The sequence below is a fragment of the Lycium barbarum genome, chromosome 11 (genome assembly GCF_019175385.1).
Source record: "Lycium barbarum isolate Lr01 chromosome 11, ASM1917538v2, whole genome shotgun sequence".
In the NCBI taxonomy this organism is placed as follows: Eukaryota; Viridiplantae; Streptophyta; class Magnoliopsida; order Solanales; family Solanaceae; genus Lycium; species Lycium barbarum.
Window position 1 is genome coordinate 6750793 of NC_083347.1, and position 20709 is coordinate 6771501.

The 20709-nt window shown below is 36.1% G+C and overlaps 1 protein-coding gene and 1 long non-coding RNA gene across 4 annotated transcripts; one reads left to right on the forward strand and one right to left on the reverse strand.

The window, feature by feature from the left end:
* Positions 1 to 768: 768 nt before the first annotated feature.
* On the forward strand, positions 769 to 16011 carry LOC132617654 (probable E3 ubiquitin-protein ligase ZFP1). Of its 3 annotated transcripts, none has more exons than XM_060332706.1 (7): positions 769 to 867; positions 3794 to 3854; positions 13561 to 13992; positions 14377 to 14708; positions 14829 to 14927; positions 15040 to 15204; positions 15652 to 16011. In XM_060332706.1, the coding sequence occupies exons 3-7, from the start codon at positions 13590 to 13592 to the stop codon at positions 15814 to 15816; spliced, it is 1164 nt and encodes a 387-aa protein (XP_060188689.1). In that variant the 5' UTR covers positions 769 to 867; positions 3794 to 3854; positions 13561 to 13589; the 3' UTR covers positions 15817 to 16011. The 3 variants fall into 3 exon arrangements, with proteins under 3 accessions (XP_060188689.1, XP_060188688.1, XP_060188686.1); XM_060332705.1 differs by having other exon boundaries at positions 3794 to 3846; XM_060332703.1 differs by lacking the exon at positions 769 to 867 and having other exon boundaries at positions 3070 to 3846.
* On the reverse strand, positions 9488 to 12664 carry LOC132618704 (uncharacterized). Its single transcript, XR_009574266.1, has 3 exons — positions 12126 to 12664; positions 11274 to 11324; positions 9488 to 9722 (listed from the first exon to the last, which is right to left on the reverse strand). It is a non-coding gene; the product is annotated as an uncharacterized LOC132618704 (long non-coding RNA).
* Positions 16012 to 20709: the final 4698 nt, after the last annotated feature.

Genomic DNA, 20709 nt, shown 5'->3' on the forward strand with positions numbered 1-20709 from the left:
AATACACCTTATTCTCACTATTAACCTATCTTCTTCAATATTCAATATTCAATATTCCTTCTCTTCTTTATATACCCAAAAGCTCAATTCTCTTGAACACAAACAGAACCTTTTTGCCATTTTAGTATAGTGCTGCATGGCTCAATTACCACCTAAAGTTCCTACAATGGCACATAATCGGCCTTTTCACAACATGCCCCCATTGCATAATTCCTCCTGGGTCGACGACTTTCTTGATTTTTCGTCGAAAATTATGAAACTACATAGAGTACACATATTTATTTCATATATTCATATGATATCACTGGCGTGTTTCTTGATGAATCATATGAAATGGGTCTTCGAATCCTTCTATGCTGTCTGATCAAATCAGCGATGAAGATAACATTTTTGTGGAATTAAGCAAACAAACGCGGCCATTAATGACAAAATGATACAGCCACGTTTTAGTTACACCCACAAAAATACAAAGAAAAAGTGGTAATCCGCGTTTCAAGAACGATAAACATGTGTTAGTTTTTCTGCTTCTCTCTATTTATGTCTATACTGCATTTGGAATCACTTTAGAACATATCGATAAACAATAAAAGTGGTTAGTTTTTCTGCTTTATAGAACATATCGAAAAACAATCGTTTTTTCTTGGTCGGTTAGAGCTTTTTTTGTTAATTAATCTCGTGAAAGTGCATGCACTTAGTTCCCAGAAGAAACTTTTTGTGGGGTTTTGCTGGATTTTGTTTATATGATCATTGATCACCATTTTTTATTTATATCTGACTCAAATTTAGGGGTTTTTTGTTTGGTTATTTTATGTAGGGCTCTCCAGTTGTGGTGAAATTTTAACGGCAAAAGAATCGATTTCTTGTAAGGTAAAGAGATAGGGTGTTTTTTTAATTTATCTCGTACTCTTTTTTTCCATTATAATTAGTGAATTGAATATGTTTTTAACTTTTTATCTCAGTTGCATGTTAATTCTCACTGAATAATTCTTAAAGATTAGTTTTTTCTATGTCTATATCTTGTGTTTGTGTATGTACAACTTAGAATCAACTTAAATGGGACTCTATAAGAATGATTTTCCACAGTGGTTATGTACGTTTGTTGTTTAGGTGACAAAAAGGTGAAAAATTAAAAGGTTTTAAATTATTTAATTACTCTCCGGGGATTGTTTTGTTTGAATGAAAGGTGTCTAAATGGAGTGAAATGGTGGGAGAAAACACTTGGTGATTTCTTCCCATCTCCCGAAACATTGGTACGTAGACTTACTCGATACCTGTGCTGGTGAGAGGTCGCAGGTATTCAGTGGAACAATAGAGGTGTGTGAAGTTGGCCTGGACACCGCCGTCTCTAAGAATAAAAATCCAGCCCCTTGCTTGATCAAAAAAAGAAAAATAAAAAGAAGGATTCAGAGAGTCGACTTTTAACTAATTTCAGAGTGAAGCTTCTGGGCATTGTTTTCTTCAGTCTTGACTAACAGTTATTAAATTTTACTTGAACTTTGAAAGTGTTTGATTAGTGTATAATTGTTTTTTATTTTGAAGTTTTGCCTTATAAAGAAAAGGTTTATGAAGTTATGTTTGCCTTGGTTAACCCCAGTCATCAAGGTTCATTGAATTTGTAAACTACTGGTTCATGTAATTCAAGTGTGTGTTCTTTGTTACGATTGTTTATAGGCATTTCCCTAAGGAACAGTACTTCCTATCTGGTTGACATTTAGAAAGTTTATTCCCTATAAGCTAACTAGGAAAGAAAGGCAAATTTTCATAGAGCTAGCTCAACTTCGTGATAAACAGTTTACCTAAAGGTTGGTTTGTATGGAACCATCGTAGTTTTTAAGCTTTTCTATGTGAAGTGGATGGTAGGAAGATAATTCTACGTTCCAAAGAGAGGCCTCAATTGGAGGTTATTCACCTTTAACTTACGAGTTCTCTATCTTAAATATCTCATATTGAGTCTAATGTCTTGAGTTTTTAAACATGGTCATATTGGTCCCATGAATGATAGAGCACTCCTTGTGTAGATGCTACACTCCTTATGTAGATGCTACTTGTTTGACCTTTTTCTACTCTTTTGTATCGTTTACTAACCGCTTGGCAAATTCGGCTTAAACAGTAATGGAAATCAGATAACTTTTGGTACCTGATAGTTCCCTCTATCTTACTATGTTGCTTGGACTCTCCAAAAATAATGCCGCACCCGTATCTGATCCTTCAAAAATACACTACTATTGGAGGATCCGACACACATCCTTGTCTATTTTTTAAAGAGTCCGAGTAACATCTACCCAATGTTTTTTTCTTACATGTCGCATCTGCAATAAATTATAGTAAGTTCTGTATCCTCTTTTTGAGCTTTCTTTTTGCTTTTTTATATGCAAAAGAATTAATTCTGTGTGAATGCAAATGTACAAGACTCTCTTTCCCATTAGGACCTCTGTAGACTTCGAGGCTCTATTTGGTTCTTGACTAGCTAAGAGAGTAAAGGTGGCCTTTTCGCTACTGTGGATGTGTGAAGGTGATATTAATAAGCAATTCTCAGTACATATGAATGATCTTTTAGAGAATTTATTAGACTACTTTTGTATGAAATAAACCATGTAAGGTGAATTCAAATTAATGAAGACTCTAATATAAATACGTAACTCTAAGTAAGTGTTCGATCATGAAAACCAAGTATTTTTCACTTTTATTTGGAATTTTGGAGTTGAAGTTGGAGTAGTGTTTGGTTATAGTTTTTGCAAGTAATATTTGATTGTTTGAATGTATTGAAAGTGAAAAAAGTGAAAATAAGGTCTTAATAGTTTCTCAAATTCGAAATACAACTTCAAATTGTATTTGGAATTTTCATAGCCAAACGTTGATTTCCAAATAAAGTGATAATTTTTCAAAAAAAAGTGAAAAATTCTCATGGACAAACGGGGCCTAAGTGAAAAATTAAAATAAATAACCCTTTGACCAACTTAACCTCCTAAACTAATACTCAAAAGTCAAAATACACCTTATTCTCACTATTAACCTATCTTCTTCAATATTCAATATTCAATATTCCTTCTCTTCTTTATATACCCAAAAGCTCAATTCTCTTGAACACAAACAGAACCTTTTTGCCATTTTAGTATAGTGCTGCATGGCTCAATTACCACCTAAAGTTCCTACAATGGCACATAATCGGCCTTTTCACAACATGCCCCCATTGCATAATTCCTCCTGGGTCGACGACTTTCTTGATTTTTCGTCGAAAATTATGAAACTACATAGAGTACACATATTTATTTCATATATTCATATGATATCACTGGCATGTTTCTTGATGAATCATATGGGATGGGTCTTCGAATCCTTCTATGCCGTCTGATCAAAACATTTTGTGGAATTAAGCAAACAAACGCGGCCATTGATGACAAAATGATACAGCCACGTTTCAGTTACACCCACAAAAATACAAAGAAAAAGTGGCAATCCACGTTTCAAGAACGATAAACGTGTGTTAGTTTCTCTGCTTCTCTCTATTTATGTCTATACTGCATTTGGAATCACTTTAGAACATATCGATAAACAATAAAAGTGGTTAGTTTTTCTGCTTTATAGAACTTATCGAAAAACAATAGTTTTTTCTTGGTCGGTTAGAGCTTTTTTTTTTTTTTTTCTAATTAATCTTGTAAAAGTGCATGCATTTACTTCCCTGAAGAAATTTTTGTGGGTTTTTGCTGGATTTTTTGTATATGATCATTGATCACCATTTTTTATTTATATCTGACTCAAATTTAGGGGTTTGTTGTTTGCTTATTTTATGTAGGGCTCTCCAGTTGAGGTGAAATTTTAACGGCAAAAGAATCGATTTCTTGTAAGGTAAAGTGGTTGTTTTGTTTTTGTTTTTAATCTATCTAATAGTACTCTTTTTTTTTTTCCATTTTAAGTAGTGAATTGAACGTATTTTTAACTTTTTATATCAGTTGCATGTTAATTCTCACTGAATAATTCTTAAAGATTAGTTTTTTCTATGTCTATATCTTGTGTTTGTGTATGTACAACTTAGAATCAATTTATATGGGCACGCTATAAGAACGATTTTCCATAACGGTCATGTTCATTCGTTGTTTGGGGGAGAAAAGATGAAAAATTGAAGGTTTTAAATTATTTAATTAGTCTACGGGGATTGTTTTGTTTGAATGAAAGGTGTCTAAATGGAGCGAAATGGTGGGAGAAAACACTTGGTGATTTCTTCCCATCTCCCGAAACATTGGTACGTAGACTTACTCGATACCTGTGCTGGTGAGAGGTCGCAGGTATTCAGTGGAACAATAGAGGTGTGTGAAGTTGGCCTGGACACCGCCGTCTCTAAGAATAAAAATCCAGCCCCTTGCTTGATCAAAAAAAGAAAAATAAAAAGAAGGATTCAGAGAGTCGACTTTTAACTAATTTCAGAGTGAAGCTTCTGGGCATTGTTTTCTTCAGTCTTGACTAACAGTTATTAAATTTTACTTGAACTTTGAAAGTGTTTGATTAGTGTATAATTGTTTTTTATTTTGAAGTTTTGCCTTATAAAGAAAAGGTTTATGAAGTTATGTTTGCCTTGGTTAACCCCAGTCATCAAGGTTCATTGAATTTGTAAACTACTGGTTCATGTAATTCAAGTGTGTGTTCTTTGTTACGATTGTTTATAGGCATTTCCCTAAGGAACAGTACTTCCTATCTGGTTGACATTTAGAAAGTTTATTCCCTATAAGCTAACTAGGAAAGAAAGGCAAATTTTCATAGAGCTAGCTCAACTTCGTGATAAACAGTTTAGCTAAAAGTAGCTCTGTATGGAACCATCGTAGTTTTTAAGCTTTTCTATGTGAAGTGGATGGTAGGAAGATAATTCTACGTCCCAAAGAGAGGCCTCAATTGGAGGTTATTCACCTTTAACTTACGAGTTCTCTATCTTAAATATCTCATATTGAGTCTAATGTCTTGTGTTTTTAAACATGGTCATATTGGTCCCATGAATGATAAAGCACTCCTTATGTAGATGCTACTTGTTGGACCTTTTTCTACTCTTTTGGATTGTTTACTAACCCCTTGGCAAATTCGGCTTAAATTGTAACGGAAATCAGATAACTTTGGGTACCTGATAGTTACCTCTATCCTACTATGTTGATCGGACTCTCCAAAAATGATGTTGCACCCGTGTCTGATCTTTCAAAAATGCACTACTTTTGGAGGATCCGACACGCACCCGTGTCCATTTTTGAAGAGTCCGAGTAACATCTACCCAATATTTTTTTCTTACATGTCGCATCTGCAATAAATTATAGTAAGTTTTCTATCCTCTTTTTGAGCTTTCTTTTTCCTTTTTTTTTATGCAAAAGAATTAATTCTGTGTGAATGCAAATGTAGAAGACTCTCTTCCCATGTGGACTTCTGTAGACTTCGAGACTCTATTTGGTTCTTGACTAGCTAAGAGAGTAAAGGTGGCCTTTTCGCTAACTGTGGATGTATGAAGGTTTTATCTGGGTCGTCAATTTTGTTACAACTTCTTCTCTGAAAGACATAAACAAATAAAAGAAGTGTACTCTTTCATGTTTGCCTGGATGCTTCAAGGAAGAAGGTCTTGGCATGTTAATATGCATTTAGGGGAAGAGATCTGTCCAAAAGAGTGCTCTGCTATGAACTTTGCATGTTTTTGGCTGAGTATTTGAAGTGTTTAGTTATTTCCCCTATTTAATTATGTTTCCTAGATCCGATTTTACTATTTTCCTTATTAAAGTATATTGCACTTGTCTTTAAGTCAGATTTTTACGTTAGTAATTCTTGGCAATAGTAGATGCATGTTGCTTCTATTATCGTCTCTGTTGTCTGTTTAAGGATAGTATGAGTAATAATTAGTGCTTATAAAAAGGATGGTTATAAAAGTAACTTCTAGGCTTAGCTGGGAATTTATTGCAGATTGCGATTATATTATTTCTTCTGGAGATAGAGCTAATCATTTCGATGAAATAATGTTAATGCTACGTATCCAGGGCAGAAATTTGGCATCTGAGACAATTGAATGCTTTAGAAATGTGACTTTATTCTTTTATATGATATTACTAAAAAATGTAGAAATTACACTTTTTAAATTTTTAACTGCACTGCTATTTTTGCTAAAATAGCATGGTTAGTGTAAATCCTTTGAGTGCATAGCTGCAAAGGGTCTAGCTAGTTGGTTTGAACTACACAAGGCTACATTTTATTGAAGCCTTACGGCTGCTGCTTAAGTAACTATGCTTACTGCGATACCATTAGTATCCTGCAGCTACCTTTTCGCTTTCAATAAAATTGAAATATTTCGCCCCTAATGGTTTACAGTTGCAACAGGAACGACCTAATTGCTCTAATGAACTAAATCCTTTCTCTGACAAAAGTTAGCTTCTATTCGCTAAGTGTATTTTGCAGATCTTGGTGTTCCTTCACCCATGAGATTTCCAGTATCCCATGTTTAACCCTCTTTCTCCTCACCACCTTCTTTGTCCCGCCATCATCCTTTTCTCCATTTGTATCGGGCTATAAGATTTGCTTTTTTGTGGCAGTGGGTACCTGTGTAGCTCCCCTGTGTCCGGACTGGGTTAGATATGGAATAGTAGCATGCTGTCTATCCACGTGCCATTTTGCTCATATAATTCCCGATTCTCTTTTGCCGTGGTTTGGTTACTCTTTACCAAATTAACAACTCCATATCAAGAAAAAAATCGATGCTTTCGACTCTATTGTTACTTGGTGTAATGTCTATGATTGCGTGTGTTCCAGTAAGCAACAAACAACATACCCAGTGTGATCCCACAAGTGGGGTCTGGGGAGGGTGGAGTGTAGGTAGACCTTATGTCACGACCCGACTAGGGGCCATGACGGGTACCCGGAGCTAACTACCGAGCACCACTCATTCTACTACTCATCATACTTATCCTGCCTTCATTTATTATTCCTGACACCTCTAGCCATGAGGAGGAATCATTTTCACTTTTAAAACATATCTACATTTATATACATAATCCCTCCGGCTATCAAAATGATATACAAAATTACCACGTAGTCATCATGGGACATCTACTACCCACACGTACGTATCTACGAGCCTCTACTAGAGTAAGACATAAGGACGGGACAGGACCCCGTCGTGCCCAAAATATACACAAAAAATAATATATCGAAATGGCACCTCCGGAATAATGGAGTGCTCCTGTAGGTCTGCTGAGTAACTCTTAGGGATCTGCACCGTCTCCCTGTCTACCTGTGGGCATGAACACAGCGTCCAAAAAGAAAGGACGTCAGTACGAAATATGTACTGAGTATGTAAGGCATGAGTGATAACATAAATAAAACGTGAAGGACAACATAAGATAAAAGACCAAGTAATACCTTTTGAGATATTCATCATACTTGCTTTACCTTTTCTTAGGAATCGTGGAATGCACATACATATACATATCCTAATACCGTATCTGCTCATACACATTAAACATTATCCGTATTAGGCCACGTAGTGGCTCGACAGTATCCGTATTCGGCCACATAATGGCTCGACAATATCCGTATTCGGCCACATAGTGGCTCGACAGTATCACATACATGTCATACCCAACCATAATAAGGCTCAGTATATTCCATTATCATCATTTCCATCACTACGGAAGTCTTTTATCAATATCATCTTAAGAGTCTTGGAAGTCGCAAACTCTAGCTTTTCTTAGGAGTAGTACATTTCAGACATTTTAACTGAATTCGTAATAAGGGAATTATGCTTCTATATCCCCTGGAAAGCACAATCATTTTCGCTATCATGATCGTCATTACTGTCATGTCTCACTTTTAAAGAAAACGATAACATAAGACAAGGCCAACTATCATGAATGTGACGGAGACTCATACGGTAAGCTCAATCATCCCATGAGGACATGTGGAACTTTAGTCTTTGGGTATCACTGGGAGGGAAATTACCATCGTAATCGTTGTCATGAAGAACATTCCTCAACATTATCATGATGGCCTTAAGAATCATGGAAGCCTAACATTTTAGGAGTAAGGATAATGTGGAACACAAACGTGGGGTCACAATATAAGAATTACCATTATAAAGATCACTATTATTCATATCACAAGATTCATGAAAGTTGTGGGTCTCTAGTGTTGCTGGGCTTACGTGCGTTGTGAGTGTCGTATGTAGTTTGACCACTATGGAATCATCACCATTATCATAGAACATATCTCATCTCTGGCTCATAAGAAAACTCTTAATAATCATGGAATGCATGGGAGATACACTACAGGGGTCATGTCATAGGAAGTAAAAGGGGCTAGCATCATAAGGTGGGTCTAGCAATAATGAACAACATCAAGGAGTCGTACAAGGATCATTAGCTTCGTAGAATGTCATGTCATATTCGTAGCATGAAGTTCGTGAAGATATCGTATCATAGGCTTTAGAATCTCTAGACTTAGGTTCATCGTTACCATTATCGTATTCATAACATAGCCCTTATTCTTTTATCTCATAAGAAGTTGTGCATAACGTTGACTCACATTTTCCAGAATGTAAGAAAGTCATGGAGAGATAAGGGAAGTCATGTCATAAGAATCATGCCTTAGAAAGAAGGGACTAGCCTTACATATCTTTTCGTTTAGCTACTTTATCACTTGAACGTTCCCCTTCAATATTCACATTCGTACCTTCAAGAGAGTTCGTACTAATATTAGATAATCGATAACATATGCATGTTTTAAACTAAGGCTAGAGAAAATTGGGCAGCATCTCCTTTGTTTATACAACGTTCTCCATCTCATATATCAACTCCCAAGCATCAATAACAATATTCATAATATCATACTCAACAATCTTCGTCAACCATGCATTATTCAATTCTCCTACTTCCCTTTCAAGGGCATCCATAACAATGGTCATAATACAATATTACATTCATCCTCATATAATGTTCCTCCCATGTCCTTAATATCATTTATAACATATTTATAATCACATCATATCAAAAATCATGACTCATACTAATCTATTACTCACAAATGCCACTATTCTCATATTTGTAACCCATCTTCTACCTCCTTCCATAATCTAAGTCTTTCAACCCTCCAATAGTTTAAATAACATGGAAGAATCATAAAACTTACCTTTGATTGGGTAGGAGCAAGTTTGGATGAAATTACTTCACTTGAGGAAAAACCCTAGCTTCAATCCAAAGAATTCTTTACTTCTAGCAATCCTAAAGAGCTTCCTTGCACTTGATTTCCTTGGATTAATGATGTTGATCTTTGATTTGCCTTGGATTTATATAAATGGAGTGTGGATGTCACGACCCGACTAGGGGCTGTGACGAGTACCCGATACTTGTACCGAGCACCCCTTATCTATCATTTTACCTTTACTTCTCAGCGGGCCGTAGGAACTGTGCCATATATTTTTTTTTTCGTTACTGAACATTAACATTAGTAGCATCATCGTAAACATAGACTAGTAAACTTTGCTATCACGTTATACGACGACGTGAACATTCCAAAATACAACACATTTAACTGTACATATCTGTCTACGAGCCTCTAAACATAGTACACATATACACAGAAAGGGCCGAGTACTGCCGTGCCCGAGTATATACACAAAAATAGTACCAAGGGACTGAGGCTCCGGAACAACTGGAGCGCTGTCAAATACTGCTGATAGAGCTCCTAGGAACCAAATCCGCCTGTCTGCTGACCTGCGCGGCATGAAACGCAGCGTCCACAAGAAGGGACGTCAGTACGAATAGTGTACCGAGTATGTAAGGCATAAAAGATAATACAAGCAGGAACATAGAGTACGATTAACAATATCATGAGGTCGTAGGACATATAATGAGGCTAGAAAGTGACCTGTACGTAGGAACGCCCCTTTCAGGCCGGATACCGTGCATGCTTGTCTTTCCCTTTTTAAAACGTTCCTTTTTCATAGGCATAGAAAATAAGGTTTATATCATGTCGTGTTTTATCATATTATATCCTATCATCTCATAGCGTGTCGTATCATATCATGTCGTAGCATATCATATCATAGTATATTATGTCATAGCGTATCATGTCATAGCATAGCGTGTCATAGCGTATCATGTCATAGCATAGCGTGTCATAGCGTATCATATCATAGCATAGCATGTCATAGCATAGCACCGAGCAATGTCGGCTCGCCCACATAGCGCCGAAATACCGGCTCGCCCATATATCCCGCGTCCGGGCATCCCGCGTCCAGGATGATAAGCCAGCTGACCAGGTGGCAATGAAACATGTTTCCCTTCTCATTCCCCCATGTATCCCTTCCCCCCATCCCATGTTCATATACATATCTTATATACATATACATATTTTATATGCATATACATATCTTATATACATATACATAATTTTTTATACATATACATAGCTTATATACATATACATGTCTTATATACATTTACATATCTTATATACATATGTCATATAAGCATGCAAGAGAGCCCAAAGAAAAATCATGTAGCCATCGGAGTGACGTAAGGTCGGTGACCTCCGATTACATTATGGAACAATCGCGATCGCTTTGTCTCTCCTTGAAGGAACAAGTATTTTAAGGCGAGACTACCAACGGAGAATAGCGTTAGAAGTAAACATAGAATGCAATCATGGGCATCATAGACGTCAACTCATAGGCTTTGGAATCCTTAGGAAATAGTTTCACAGCTAGGAAATAGAAATAAGGTTCAAGAACTAGTTTATCACCCTCAAGTTCACATTGAATCCTTAGCTTAAAAATCTTAGTCATGGAATCATTCTGGTCATATTTGTCATGGGCATATTCTCTTTTCTAACATCGTCGTTATCATTATCGTCATAGAAGTATTCTCGTTAGAGTAGTTATAGTACTTGTCATTTGGTAACGAAATTAGGATCAAAGGTTTTCTTTGGATTCGATCCTCAAAGTAAGTCAAACAGAACTATAAGGAAAATCCGAGAGCAATGGGGCCCACCTCAGGCCGAATGAGGTAGCGTATACGATTTGCATATGTTACATGTCATGGCGTTACTTGTGAGGGTTTTAGGGTAGTCGGGTCCCATTTATGCAAGTTCTAGGGGTTTAGGAGGTTTTTCCAACATTTCGCACACTTTCTAGTTCAATTCTACTGAATGAAAAAGGGGAAACTTTAGGTGCGGATTCCGGGGAATAGAATTGTCCCCGAGGCTCGTACCCAACTTATTACGTCTAAGACATGCCATAGAAAGAAGGGTGAAGCCTTACATACCTTTTCCGCTTCATACACGTCTCCAAAATCAAGTTTCAAGTTCGCCAAAATCTACAATTTGGTCACAATTACCAAATGTTAATTGTAAGGCTTTAAGATTTCAATCTTAACCAACACTTGCCTACAAAAATTTGGGCAGCATCTCCCCTATACATACAACATCCCCAAAATTCAACTTAGCCAATTTTTAATCAACAACAATCCGGGAATTCAACCCGGCCAAACTATCAACACAATGACAACAACCATGACTACAAAACACAATATAACACAACTAGTCTTCTTTCCAACATAATGCAATAGCTTTCAGTTCAACTTCACATTTCCAAACCAATCTCAATGTTTTTACATTCATTACTAATCAAGATCATTACAATATAATTCGGAAGCATTTCATATCATTTCTACCAAATATTCACAAGATATACAAAATATACAAACTTTCCACCAAAACCATAATCCATCCAAAACTTCTAATCTTCAATCTACATATTCATAACATATTTCCATCTTCCAATTTCATCAACCATAATCATAATTCACATCTTAACAACTTCATTTCCATAATATCACAAAATCATTCCAAAGTGACATAATCTTCTACATTCCATATTTCCAACTTCCACCAAATTTATTCAACTTTCATTTCCAATATAAATTTCACCATAACCACAACTAGAATACAACATAAAATTCAACTCATATTATTTATACAACAATATACATATATGTCCACTTACATATATGCACACCCACTTTGTAAACTTCCATATTTCCATAAATTCTACTCATTTCTACATACTACAACATAAACCAACCTTCATAACATAATAAAAAGGGATTAATTCTTACCTTTTTCTACAATCTTCTTCACTTGACCAAGTTGTCGACAACTTGAAGAAACAAGTGCTCTTTCTTCCAAAATAATTACACCAAGTTGTAAAGGACCCTTGAATTAGTAGAAATACCACAAGAAAATAATTTTTGGGATAAGATTTCAAAGGGTCAATTTTTTTTCTCCATGGCCGTATGGCCTTTAGTTCTTTTGCTCTTGTTTCTTTGTTTTGTTCTCTCTTTCTCAATTTGTCTTGAAACTTCTATATGTTTCAAGACAATTAAATGGTCCCTTTTTTTTAATTATCACATGGATAATTCACTTGGGCTTGGGTCCTTTTTATGGACCATGGCCGGATGTCCCCTATTGGGCCTGATTTTTCTCTTCATTTTTTTGGGCCAACCCGGTTGGTCCCGAGTTGGGCCTAGCCCACTGACCTTTCGACCTTAAAACGTCCATATCTCCTTGTACCGATGTCACCTGGGAACCCACGACCTATGGTTGGAAAGCTAATTCAATTATCTACAACTTATATTTCTTGGTATTTTTCCAAATTCCAAACTTATAATACCGTTTTTTCCCCTAAAAGTCAGATCACCCGAAAACGTTTTCTTAAAATATTCGTTTGGAGGACTTCCACTTTGATTTGGCCCAAGGGTCCTTCTTGAGTTGTGTTTAACTTCACATATGTGATTCATATGACTTGTCACATGTTCCAAAAAAAATCTTAACGTGTGGGCCCCACCTCAGCTTACATATAATCCGACGTTTAAAATTACGGGATATAACAGTAGAGAAGGCTCTAGAGGTGTGGAGAAGGTTTTTGGGAGTGTTTGGGGTCTGTGGGTGAAGAAAAATAGGAAAAAAATGAAGTGGGCCAAATATATGTAACTTGGAACTTTTCCACCGACAGCAACTTACGGTGGACATACGGTTCGTATGTCATACTTACGGTCTGTATGTCTGACCGTATGTTGGCCAAAATTCTGCACAACTCGCTGATGTTGTTTTACGCCTCTCAGACATGATAGATGGTCCGTATGTCACTTTTATGGTCCGTATGTTGGGCCGTATCTTTGCCAGTCAACAAACTTTCACAAAAAGTACTTTCTTCGATTATCTTAGCCTCGGAACCTTTAGGGTACATGCTTAATGATTGTCAAAAGTCTTTCTTTAACCTGATAGGGGTATCATAGCCTCTCTGGACTTACATTAGTTTGCTTACAACGTAATCGACGTGGAAATTCTCAAGGTGTAACACCTTACCCCTTTGAATAGGATCTTGTTAACTATAAGTCACCTGTGAAGTGTTTTTTTTTAGATGAATGTCAAGAAAAAATATCAATGTAAGCATTGAACTTCAAGTTTAATTCAATCAGTATGAGCTTAGTCACTCTCTTAGTTATGTATTATGATGTAGTTTTGCTTGACGGGTTATTCTTCTCTGACCAGACATTATCCACAAGATTGTACTTGACATCATGGTGCGAAGGAGTATGTCAGACAATAATCACATAATTAATGTGGGAGCAGATCCGCGGAATCAAGAGTATATCCATCCAGAGCCTTGTGTGGTGTATGGGAGCTTTACATCTTTTCCACATCCAAATGTCCACACTGTAATACCATCTGCAGGAAACACTGGAAATTTCTATTTGCACCATCTACCAAACCATCAAGAGGGCGCTGTAATTTATGGGATGCCACCGTCCAATGGGGTTCAACAGCCGCATCCTGCCACCAATGTTGCAGTATTTGCAACATCATCAAATCACTATAACCCTTATGTGGCTGCTCCATCTACAGATTTTCTAGCTCCAGTAAATCATGGGTTACATAATTCATGGGCCTGGAATCAGGCTGCTCCTTCACCCTATCTTCCCGGTAACTGTCCTTTTTTTAATTTTACGTTTATGACTTTTGAGTATCTATTCAACCTACTTTTTTATTTGATAGGTTAACTTCTCCCCCTCATCAAAGTTCTTGTTCTTCTAAGTTTTGTTTTCTTAGGAGCTATTAGCATGCCGCCAAGTTGAGCAATGCATACGTCAACTGTCCTTTCTTCTTACATGTTTAAAAGGGGCAACCCAACGGAAACACATCTTTTACTTTCCTTTTGCCATATTCACATATTTTTGTAGCATAATGTTTATCTCACTTTTTTTTCCCTTTCCCCAGATTATCAACTGCAATTCGTGATCTTTACTCCAAGTGCTAGAAGTTGACTTCATTAATTGCATCTTTCTTTGCTTCTTTATATTACTTTAGGTGGTGCCGGAGGCTATGTAGATGCTGGATTTATGGGTGTGCAAGGTTATCAATTAACTGCCAGCAATGGAGGTTTGAATAGTTTTCTGCATGCACCGCCTAATATGCAATATATGGGAGGCCACACTATGAGCTTCTCTCCACAGATGACAGCATCTTCACGCGTCTACCTGCAAAATAGCTCGTCCAATAACTCTAATAATCTATTGCGAGGTGTTGTACCATTCTCACCGACTGGCTCTAGGTTGTACAGACCTCATCCAAGGGAATTCATGCCTGAAGCAAATACTCGACACCACAACCTCCCTAACATGAGAGTTTTGCCAGAAAATGTAACATTTTTTCCTTTTTACCAGTTCTTCTCGTTCTCTTTGTTGTAGTGTCGTTTCATGCAGTTAAAGTAATGGGATTGGATGTTGATGGGGTATCTCTTTCTTTGGTGATTTTACTAGAGGGTGGCAATGCTGGATGTTCCAGCATACCATGAAGTGGGTAATGTTGTTGATCAGTTCAGAGATATGCGTTTGGACATAGATCACATGTCTTATGAGGTGAGGAATATTGTTTCTTAAGTGTATGTATCATCACATTTTTGTAAAAAATCTCGTTCAATTATTTACCATAATCTTGGGTAACTTACCCTGCGATGTAAAAATTCTCCAGGAGCTTCTTGCATTGGGGGAGCATATTGGCAACGTGACAACGGGTTTATCAGAGGAAGCTATTGTCACCAATTTGAAAACGAGAATATTTTTGTCTACCGAGACTCCTTGCGCTCTGGAAAGTGTTGCATGTCAAGATCACAAAACTGACTGTGTCATATGCCAGGTATTAACAATAGCTTTGCTTGTTTAGTAGTCCATTTGTGACCTATAGTTTCTAAGTATAATATTTGGATGCTGTTGTGCTGGTTATATTTAATTGTTTAACAAAGTTTCCTTAATTGACTTATTTTTACAACACTTTGCTTAATTTTTATGTTGTCATTCTCTTCCTAAATCATAAATTCATCAAAAGGTTATCTTGAATCTTTGTAAGGTTTCCTTGTCACGCCAATGAGAAGCTTTTTGGTTGTCTACCTGGCACAATGTTATGTTGTGATTTTGTTCATTCTTTGAAGATTGCATCTTATTTGCTTCTGCATGAGTATTAGTATTCAGATATGTGGTGTTAAATTCGCAAGATTTGCTTTCCGGTGAAGCTATATTCCTTTCTTGTTGCTTGTTTCTTTGAGATAGCTCTGATGGCCTGCATATGTTACACACATCATTGCAGACTGGTTACATCGACCAAGATAAGATTGGCGTTCTTGAGTGCGGGCACGAGCATCATGAAGACTGCATAAAGAAATGGTTGGTTGTGAAGAATATTTGCCCCATCTGCAAATCCACAGCATTGTCCACAAAGAAACAGGTAGATGGGAGGTCGATGAATAATTAAAATAGTGCAGGCATTCTATTCTCTTGTTAAATGTTTATTCTCCGATGAGGAAAATGTTCCTGAAACTGTATTATAAATTTTGTACATATTTTTGCCGTAGTCCAGCTCTCCTAAACGTTTTTCGTTGACCTTATCTTTGTGGAGCTAAATTTGTCCAGACTCGTAAGTTTTGTTCTGCCATATAGACGTTCCGTTTCACCATAGCTTCTTTACTCTTGTATTTTTCAAGCTTGTTTTGAGAAGCATTTTTATTGAGCTGATGGTCCATTGAAATCAGCCTCTCTACCCTCACAAAGGTAGGGTAAGGTCTCCATTCAATCCACCCACACCAGCACCTAATTGTGAGATTACACTGGGCTGTCTGTGGGTCTCGGCTTTTGATTTTATGGTAGTGCTAATTTTTCCTGTTTTTCATCTTCGGCTTTTGATTTTATGGTAGTGCTAATTTTTCCTGTTTTTCATCTTCAAATAGACCAAGATACTTACCGAGTATCATCTTCTTAATTTCTAGTACGAAAAACCTACATGCAAACGCAATTGTGTTGCCTGAGTTAATCGAGCTGTCGAACCATATCCCTAACTAATACGTACTTATCTATTGATCGAGCGATTCAATAAATGAATTGCCTTTGTTATAATACCATGTTATTAGGAGTAGAAAATTAGAAATATTTTGAAGGAGCAAAGCCTTTTTGTTATGAAATATTAGGTATATTATGGTAGATGTCCATAACTCCTCAGTAGTTACTCCCACTACTTTCTCCATGATGTAACTATTAAATCTCCACCTCCTATCTTCATTATGTAAATATTAATTCCCACACCTCCATGATCTTCCCCCATAACCTTCATAGTTATTATCTTGTTCATTGCCACCTTTTGACTATCCTCTATGTAGTAGTATATATAGGGATATAATAGGTGATGTACTTACACGTGAACATACTTGGATGAATGAAAAAGCTCCCTTCTCTTGTCTCTCTTTTTCTCTTTATTGTTCTTGCTTTCATCTTTTAATCTATTGTATTAATTCTTTTAGGTTGATTTTACAACATGTTATCAGCACGAGTCTCTAATCAAATGAGATAGCTTAATCTTTTTCCTAAAGGAGTTGATCTGATTTTCCATCGGTTCAATCTCCAGGCAAACTAAAAGGTATATGATAGAGGTTGGCTAATTTTTGTCCACGAATATCATTTTGGGAGTAGAGACAAGTATTCATTCTTTAGCAATCACCGGTGTACATGGACCGGGTTGGTTCGGATGTTTTAAACACCAAATCAAATCAATTGCGTCGGGTTTTTAAATTTATACATCAAACCAAACCAATAAAATTCGGATTTTTCAACCTCGGTTTTTCTCGGGTTATTCGGTTTTCTTGGATTTTTCGGGTTTTTTTCAGAATAGTCTTGATACAAAACATATAACTTTTACTTCAAATATCTCTTTAGTCCTAGTAATGTACAACTATATAATTAAGGTATTTCTTAAGAAAATAACATAAAATGTGAGAAGAGTGATGACACTGTATTAAAATATTTAAACAAAAAGCTAATAAAATCGGTTAAAATAAATATTGCTAATTAACAAGCCATAAAGAAAATGACCATAATCTACAAATATTAAGTCATGCTAAAATAAGTACGGCTAATAAGTATTAATTACATGACAAAGAAAAAAAACTTAAGTTATGTATTTTCACTCTCTAAATCAATTATACAAAACTAAAGAATAGATATCCAACATTATTGTCATTCCTAATGGTAAATTGAATTTCTATTTTTAGCATTAGTGTTGAGTTGGTTTTGGTTTGGACTTTATTTGAGTTATTAACATCCATAGGATATAAAACTTATTGACGTTCAAAATTCTAAGTTCAAGCTTAAATAATATGATAATAGATAAAAAAAATACGAAAAAATTTAAGAAATATTTATAAATTACATTACAAATAAATATTTTTATGTATAAAATATTTTAAAAATTGAATACATGTAATGTCGGATTGGTTTGGTTCGGTTTGACTTTTTTTAGTTAAACCCAAACCAAACCAATTATGGTCGGATTTTTTTTTTCAACACCAAACCAAATCAAACCAAACCACTAGTCGGGTTTTTATTCTCAGTTTATCGATTTGGTGCGGTTTATCAGTTTACTTTGTACACCCCTAACCATACTATTATCCCACTCGTACTCGGCCAAGTATGTGTCTTATTATGTGTATGACTTGAGTACTCCAGAAAATATATCCCGAGTAAATAACTTGTTTTGACTAAGCAAAAATTTTACTAATTCCTTTTTATGAATTTTCTAATTAAATTTTCTTGATGCAGTCCCACATAATTTTGACATCTTAAATCCATGTTTGAATAATCAACTATCACTACACCAAAAGAGGCTTTTAATGGCAATATATATTCCTTTTAGCGGAAATAGTTATTGCCACAAAAACAATTACCAGCAATTGGTTAATGTCATTAGATCCAATGTTGCTAAAGCCTTTAGCGGCATTTATTATTAGGGCAAAAGTTTGATATTGCCGGTACTAATTGATTCTAAAATATAATGTTACACCTCGTGAATTTTTGCGTCTTCGTAAGCAAACTAACATGAGTTCAGAGAGGCTATGTGTTACACCTCAGGAAAAAAAAATTAAGTCCATGAAATAATTCTGCGGGTGAACAGTAGACGCGTATGAACAGTAGACGCGGAGGAACAGTACCGATGAACAGTAAAAATCAGAGACTAAAAAAAACGAAAAAAATCTGATTTTTTTTCATTTTCTACCCCTCCCTCTCACTCTAAACTCTCTCTAAACCCTCCCAAAACCCTCCTAAAATCTCTCTAAATTTTTCAAGTTGAAGTCCTCCAAATCAAACCAAGATTTCATCTTAGGAATTGGAAACTAGTTAAGAAAGGATTATAGTATTTGGTGCTTGATGTGTGGCTGATTATTGAAGCTTGGAGCTAGGATTTTAGTTGAGTTTTCTGGGCAATAAGGTATGTAATATACTCTATTCTTGTTAATTAAGTTATTCATGGGAGAATTCCCTAGTTTAAAGTGAAGGGAATTATGTTATGAAGTCATAGATTAGTTGGTTGATATGATTGCCTTGAGGGTTGTTTTTGATTGGAACTTTGAGAGATTTCTAGGTGCTTATATTGCTATATGAGGTTGTTGATATTGTTGTTGATGTTGTTGATAAGTTGTTGTTCTTGAATTTGGGAGAATAAAGTGTATAAAGATATTGTATACAAAGCGTATACCGGGCTGTTTTGTGCCGATATTTGGGGCTATTTTATGTAATTTTCGTGGCTGTTTTGTGACAATATTTTGGAGCGGTTTTATGTAATTTTCGTGGTTATTTTGTGACTATATTTTGGAGCTGTTTGGTATAATATTTGTGGCTGTTTTGCGATGATATTTTGGGGACTGTTTTATGGTCGTTATAGACTGTTTTGAGGGCTGGAATATCGGAGGATTGGTTGTAGTTGCTGTTGTTATATTATGGATATACGGAAATAAAGAAGTGTATACAAGCATTGGCATCCGAATGTATATTGGGCTGTTTTGGGAGTAATTTAAGAATGGATTTAATCCTAATTTGATATGAAATTGTTGGTATTGTTGTTGTTGGTACTTTGATTGATGTTTGGCTAAGTTGGAATTTCGAGGATTGTTAAGTTTACAGGGGAAATGCTGCCCAATTTTCTCTAGAATTTACGACCCGTTCTTATAGTCGATTAACTAATGTTAATACAAATTCTCCCGTGAAGGTAACGACGTGACATTGGGGGAGAGCAAGTGAACGATAACATAGCTAAACGACAAAGGTATGTGAGGCTAGTCCTTTCTTTCTAATGGCATGAATCCTATAGCATAAGTTATTTTCCTCTTCATGAGTTCCTATTTTCCGGAAAGCTAGAAGCCTAAGTCCATAAATGTCTATATAAGATAAGAGATATGATATGATGATGCCATATTGATAATGATGCTATTTATTTCTTACACTCACCTTATGTACTAATTCCTTCAAGGTGAGGCAGAATGTCAATAATTGCTCCATAATGAAATCGGGGGATCACGACCTTACGCCACCCCGACAGAGTATAGTTGATCTTGAGTCTTATGCATGTACTATGATAAGCATATTATGATAAGCATATTATTACAAGTATTTTTGATGAGCATGTCATGATCATATTACACCGCGCCTAGTTGGCCGGGCAGTCACCGCCAAGGCGGGCAGCTATACGGATACACCATGACCTTTTGGCATGGGCAGACACCACTAGTGGGCGGCATGAGATGGTACCCCGGACGCGGGAGGCCTGGACGCGGGCTAATGTTATTGATTATTACACCGTTCCGATATGGACGGGCAGCTTGCATATTATGCATATATGAAATTATGATGAGTATGAGTAAGACAGCATGCATTACTTCTTTTATGATTGTCATTTAGATTTAGATGTTTCATATTGATGTTCACATTATATTAACACTGTCTTTCTTTATTATTTATGCCTCTCATACTCAGTACAATGTTCGTACTGACGTCCGTTTTCTTTGGACGCTGTGTTCATGCCCACAGGTAGACAGGGAGGTGAGCTTGGTCCAGACCCTTAGTAGCTGTCAGCTGATTGAGAGCACTCCATTGTCCGGAGGTGCTTATGATTCTTCTTTTGGTATATATGCATATTTTGGACACGAGGGAGTCTTGTTCCGTCTATATGTTTAGTATGTCAGTAGAGGCTCGTAGATACGCAGTGTGGATCAGATGGTCTCACAAGATGTTATTATTATGTATATATTATTTTGATGACTGAGAGGCAAATGTATATAAGTATTTATGTTTCTATATAAAATATGATTTTCCTACAATTCGTGTA

What these genes read in the sequence shown, in the direction of transcription:
- LOC132617654 (XM_060332706.1), top strand. Translation starts at nt 13,590, where the DNA reads ATGGTGCGAAGGAGTATGTCAGACAATAATCACATAATTAATGTGGGA. An exon ending in TGAGAGTTTTGCCAGAAAAT is followed by an intron (nt 14,709 to 14,828) that starts GTAACATTTTTT and finishes TGATTTTACTAG; the next exon opens with AGGGTGGCAATGCTGGATGT. An exon ending in TAGATCACATGTCTTATGAG is followed by an intron (nt 14,928 to 15,039) that starts GTGAGGAATATT and finishes AAAATTCTCCAG; the next exon opens with GAGCTTCTTGCATTGGGGGA.